The 6,431-nt window shown below is 43.5% G+C and overlaps 1 protein-coding gene across 1 annotated transcript; it reads right to left on the bottom strand.

Moving 5' to 3' along the window:
- Nucleotides 1–1,100: 1,100 nt before the first annotated feature.
- Nucleotides 1,101–2,905, bottom strand: LOC103804230 (protein lin-7 homolog C; the record flags this gene model as incomplete). The annotated part of the gene is made up of 3 exons (XM_009076829.1): nucleotides 1,101–1,310; nucleotides 1,640–1,711; nucleotides 2,787–2,905. Coding segments are annotated over 3 exons (401 nt in total), but the record flags the coding sequence as incomplete, so codon positions are not given.
- Nucleotides 2,906–6,431: the final 3,526 nt, after the last annotated feature.

Raw genomic sequence — 6,431 nt, 5'->3', positions numbered from 1 at the left:
CCAACCCTTAAACTCTATGATTCTATTGTCATCAGAGGGTCTGTGGGTGGGGAAGGCCTTACCTGAAGGCAGTTCTGCACCTTCCCTCAATGTCTCCAGGTAACTGGAAGGCCAAGGACAGTTGCATCACTATGACTGTGACTTCTCTTATGTCTCGTGAAAAGGACATCTGGACTCTCAGGTCCAGAAGTCATAGTCAGGAGCCAAGTATGTCAGAGATCTGTGCTAGCCAGGAATTCCCAGGTACCCAGTCAGTCACTGTTCCTTTCGTGTGTCAAAACCCCCAGGATTTAGTCCGACCCTCAGTCTGAAGACTGGATTTACAGATGTAATGATGAGAACACTGAGCTAGCACAGAGCCTCTCTGGAAACAAAAACAAAGGTCTGAGAGACATGGACATGCACTTGACTGAAAGCTGCCTCAAGTCAAAGCCTGTCCACAACCTCCTCTTTCCAGTCTCCCTGTGTTTTGCTTTTTGTACTGGAACTCTTCAGAAGAGGATACTTATCAGAAAAACCAACTCCACAACAGCACTTTAGACATACATTCCTTCAAAGAGAGTAAAAAACCTGTTTTTGAAGCTCAGTGCACTCAGTGGAAGGAAAAAACACCACAAAGCTGAAGATAACACCACCCTGTAGATCTGTCTTGCTACAGATTTCATCATGCAGCAGCACTTTTCTTGGCACAATGAGAATCTGCTCAGTCTAATCAAATAGCGTAATTTACTACTTACCTTAGAAGGTGCAGAAAATTATACTAATAAAAACCTGTGTGATGAAACTTGGATGAAAGAGGAAGCCACAACGGCATTTTCCACATCACAAAATACTTCTGACTATATTTACACCCCCCTCAGAATCTGAAATCCTGACACAAACAGTACAGTTCCTAGTTGAGACAGATAACCAAAGCATAATCCTAAAACTCTGTGCACACAACTCTATAGAAACCTAAGCAAGTTGTTTTTCCGAGGACAAAAAGAAACTATTTTGCCAAGATAAAAAGACGACAAGGAGCCTGAGCCAAGAGTATTCTCTGTGTGCCCTCAAGTGGAAACAAGCAGCTATTGCGAGGCAAAGAGAGAACCAGTTCCTACCACTCCGTTGACAGAGAGCAGCTGGTCTCCACGCTTCAGGCCTCCGTGTCTGTCAGCGATACCTCCGGGGATAATTCGAGAGATGTAGATTGGGGAATTTTGTTCTTTGCCTCCCATAATGTTGAATCCAAGACCTTCTTCAGTTTTGGGTAGTTCAACCACTCTGGGATGGGAATGACCTTCACTAGCAGCAAATGCAGCGACTGTGGCCTGTGAGAAATGAGATTTTCTTATTTATAAATTAAATACAGGCCCTTCAGCTAGACACAGCGAGCAGGCTGGAAATGTATTTCATCTCAAAGTACTTAAATGTTAAGACATGGAGATTAATTACCTCATGCCAACACTAGCATGAAAAATTCAGAATGCCAAGAATAAAATTCAAACGGAAGAAATTTAAAAATAACAAGTCTTTGGTTACACCTTATAATAACCTGCCAAGCTCATCCGTTTTATCAGATGTCTAGATAACATCCTCCTGAATTTTATATAATCTTCTTCTGCTTCTATATTAGATGCAAGTTATAGTTGGCTTTTACCTTTGCTGTTGCATTAGCTCTAACTTCTGGGCTACTGCTGATATCCACTGTTTCATATACATGTTCATACACCTGTAGAGACAAAACAGTTTCAGTATGAGGAAAACAGGTATTTTCCTGCTTAAGTAATAGAATAAAATAACAGGTACCACTCAAACACATGTACCTTAAAAATACACACCTCTAGTGAGTTATTCCCTGATTCACTACAAGGTGTCAAGGGACAATCTATGAAGAATTCATGAAGAAACAATTTTCTTGGCATCTTGATTGCTCAGCTAACACATGCATGGCTAGGTCTCAGCCTCAATCTTCCCTCCTTCCACAGCAGTCAGACCTCACCGTGGCTTTAGGAGTGTTTCTGGCTAGGCTCACACTCCTGGCTGGGGGCATAGACGACTATTTTCTCTTGTTTGATTCAACCCAGAACTCTTACACGCAAAAATCACTCATGGACAGCCCTTCAAAGCTCTCATGACAACCCACCCCTCCCTGCAAACCCTCAGATTTTCCTGCAACTGTGGCAACTAATCGAATACATTAGGACCAGTGTGGAAAACACAGAGGCAATGAGAACACTCATGCTAAGGAGGTGCTTGCTGAAGGCTAAGCCACATCCTGACATCTGCTGCCAACCACTGGGACTTGCTCAGCAGCACACACACTGTACTCAACAGGGGGAAAACATTCAGGTGACACCTGTGCCTACAAATAGCTTTTGAACCATTTCAGATGTTATCACCAGTGTAATAGGAAGGCACATTCAAACCCTCAAAATCTCTGCTAGAGTACCTGGGATGAAGGTGAGGTGGCACAAGAGTCCACCTAAAGGTGATGTGGATTTGGCTTAAAAGTAACACAGGCAATTGGTGCCTTGTCTGTACACTCCAAGAGGGTAACAAGCAAGGACAGACTCTCAAAATAATCTTAAAACAGTTATTTGCCCCTGAGCCATTATTTTATACACCTGTGCTGTCCCAAATGACTTCCTTTAGAACTTGTTTAATAGCAAGTCTTGTTCTTTTAAGCTCTGTAAATCAAATCCAGCTCTTACCAAGCACACAATCAGCTTACAACACTGAGCACAAAAAGGAAAAATCATACTGGTCTTTAACTCAAGGTAACTGCTTGTGTCGAGACAACTCACCTCTCTCACAGCATTGCAGAACTCACTTTGAAGGACCCTCTGCAATGCCTGGAGCTTTTGTGGTGGCACCTCCCCACTTCTCTGTAATTTTTCCAGCAATTCAATTGCTCTGCAGATGTCTACAAAAAAACAAAGCACTAGTGATGAGGAATGCCTGAGGAAATTTCAGGTATGTTTGGGTTATTTTCCTTAAGTTAATGGAGCAGTCTGTGTGCACACTTGTACACACTTCACACATTAGTTTCATCACTACCACAAAACTGTATATTTACAAAATGCTACAATAAAACACTGCACTTTCAGACTATTTTAAGTCAACCACAGCAACCCAACCTTGTAACACATCTGGAGTTATCACTGTCATATGCATATGACAACGACAATCCACTTTTTCCTCAAAGTTTGAATCAGACTGAAATATTTCACTGAGATATAGATACACTACCAACATTTCACATGCATAATTCACCTACTGCATGGACAGTGTTTTGTTAACACCAGCCAGAATATTGTCAAATATGCTGCCTTAACATTCCTTTTAGATCCAAAAATTAGTTCACTGAGGTATACCCAATACTTCCCCTGTAACAGGGCTGAGAACTATCTGGCCTATTTTCCCCCTGCAAAGTGCTATAAAAGCAACAAAACTCCTTTTGATATTCTCAGCTGAGAGACAATATCTCTGTAGTCTACAATCCTCGACCCTAAACCTCTTTGTTTCAGTTCCTTGAAATTTGTTCCTAAGAGCTCATGTCATCCATACTCCCATAAATGCTGCTTTGTGAAACTGAAGTCCGTGAAGGATTTGATTCCAGACCAGCATGACTCAAGACAGGCATCAAATGCAATGTGACATGCTCTTGGCAGCTCTACAAGAGCAGAACACATTCACATCCCTCATTTGTATTTCTGAAGTGTTACATCAGTGATGATTCTGAAACACGTAACTTCGTGAGCAGAAGTAGAACATTGTCTCAGAAAAGCATCACTTTCGTTACCACAGAGGCAAAGCAGCAGTGATTAATCTACTGTATAAATAATGCACAGATTATTTTAGGAAGGGATGAAGTCTGGGACACTTGATGTCCCAAGTGCATCACTTCCTTTGTTCTGTAATTAACCTTTAGGCACTCATTTTTCATGGGAGTGCACATTACTCTGTGGCACCACATCAGCTCAGAAGACCTGCAGAGCCATGAACTTCTCCTAAAATGCAAGTGTAGAAAGAGAGAACTTGCAGAACAGGATGAGAAGGCAGTGGGTGCATGTCCTGAAAGGCACCAGCAAGACACAGCCCACGGTGATGTTCTGTCCACTGACACCTCTTACCAATTGCTCATTGGGATCAGGTGATGCAGCTGATTAAGGTATAACTTAGCCCCACACACTGGTCCATCCATGGGCTAGAAACAAATCCTTCATGGAAAAGAGCACTCAAATATTACCACTGCAGCCACAAGTTGTTTCAGACAAGAGTTAAGGTTTCTGTGTGCCGTGAGAACTTAGTGTTTTCTGGCAAGCATTGCCAAGCTGTACAAAAGCATCAGTTAGCTAAAGCAACACAACATCAAACCCTACGCTACCTGTTACAACCCCAAGCTCTACAGAAAACATATGTCACACAGATATGCATGTTTGATTAGGATACTGCAAGAAATTTTAGACAGTGATAGCAATCTATTGACCCAAGGAGCTGCTGTACAAATGAAGACTCCAGAAATCCATAGGCATATTTCCCTTTTTTTTTTTACCTTCATGCTTTGTCAAGATATTAGATATATTTCCTACCTGGATCTCCTAACAGACAGAACATCTCACAACACAGCATTTTACACCCTGATGTAAAATTGGCTGTCTTTCATAAAGTGCAGACTAAGAACACAGAATCAGCTTTTCAACCAGTGATTAGGATACACTGAACTGGATTCCTTTTAGATGACACTAAAGCAGAGATGCACTTTTAAATAAAAAAGGCTTTCTGATCAAAGGACCAATCTGTTGCTATAAAGTAAAAACCCAGAGCAGTCAAACACAGCATGATGAAAGCTGATGAAAACTCATCATCAGGTTATCTGCAGCCAATCCCCCACATTAGCAGAGGTTACTTATTTCTGTAAATAAAGCTCTTGCTTTTGTAGATCCATTGTAAGGTGCTCCCTTTCTCTTCTTTCCTTAAAAAGACTAACATGCCAGAAGACTAAATAGCTCCTTTGTTCCACTGATCCCTGAGTAACTCTAGTTTTGTTTGTTTTCATGGACAGAGCATAGTGGCAGGGTAATGAGGTGAAGAAGGATAGGGCCTGAGGTTTAACTCTGTAGGCCTTCCAAGAGCAACTAATCCACTGCCAAAGCAGCTGCCCTAATTAACAAGCTTTGGAGTGGGTAGACAAGCTGCAGAGTGGGAAGCAGAGACCTTACATAAGTCACTATTTACAGGCCAACTCTCACAGATGAAAAGTGGTTCATTTGTGGAATGGGAAGCAGGGTCAGCAAAAACAGAAAAACTCAATCCAGCCCTGTGAGCACAGGTCATTGTCTCAATGGGAACAGCAGTGGGAAAACAGTCCATCCCACTGCCTAAACTCCACTTTCAGCAATTCCTTTGCAACCCCAGGATTCCTAGTTATCAGTAATCTTTTCCCATTTAAATTCCATCTTCTGATGCCTGTCCTGAATGCACACCAGTTAACCAGCCACATGTACCGTTACACAAGGATGTGCTCACTGAGCTCGCATGGGACTGAAGGAAACTCAACTGCTGAACTAAACTAAAGGAAAATTATCACTATTTCATAAGAGCCTGGGATAAATGTCACAAATATACTACAGAAACATACCCAACTAAGCTTTGTATCAGTTTTGCTCCAAATTCCAGTTACACAGGTAACAGCAATGCAAAGTGTGCTCAGTTCTGGGCCCCTCAGGTCAGGAGGGACATTGAGGGGCTGGAGCAGGTCCAGAACAGAGCAACGAGGCTGGGGAAGGGACTGGAGCACAAGTGGCATGAGGAGAGGCTGAGGGAGCTGGGGGTGTTCAGCCTGGAGAAGAGGAGGCTCAGGGGAGACCTCAGCACCCTCTGCAACTCCCTGACAGGAGGTTGGAGTCAGGTGGGGGTTGGTCTCTTCTCCCAGGCAACAGCAGCAGGACAAGAGGGCACAGACTCAAGCTCTGCCAGGGGAGGGTTAGGTTGGACATTAGGAAGAGATTTTTTATGGAGAGAGTGATCAGACATTGGATTCGCCATCCCTGGAGGGTTTCAAGCTGAGACTGGATGTGGCACTTAGTGCCATGGTCTAGCAACCACGGTAGGGTTGGACTTGTTGATCTTGGAGGTCTTTCCAACCCAGTTGATTCTATGATCCAAATTAAGCCTATGCACCGGAAAAACGGGATGGAAACACAAATGTGAAGGGGTGACAGGGCTGAGCAGAACCACGGACAAGTGTGGAGAGCTCCCCGCATATGTCAGCTCTTAAGACAAGTAAATTACGACGGCTAACGCACAGCTGTCAGACCGGACTGAGCGCTAAGAACTCTGCCGCGCTCACGATTACGTTTCCCCACGAGAGACGCAGCAGCACAACCGGCAGCAGCGCAGACACAGGCACACAGGGCGCGGAGCGAGCGCGTCTATCGACACCCGCG

The sequence above is a fragment of the Acanthisitta chloris genome, unplaced genomic scaffold (assembly GCF_000695815.1).
Source record: "Acanthisitta chloris isolate BGI_N310 unplaced genomic scaffold, ASM69581v1 Scaffold43296, whole genome shotgun sequence".
Taxonomy (NCBI): Eukaryota; Metazoa; Chordata; class Aves; order Passeriformes; family Acanthisittidae; genus Acanthisitta; species Acanthisitta chloris.
The sequence above is the reverse complement of the archived record's forward strand: the minus strand, read 5'-3'. Positions and strand labels throughout refer to the sequence as shown.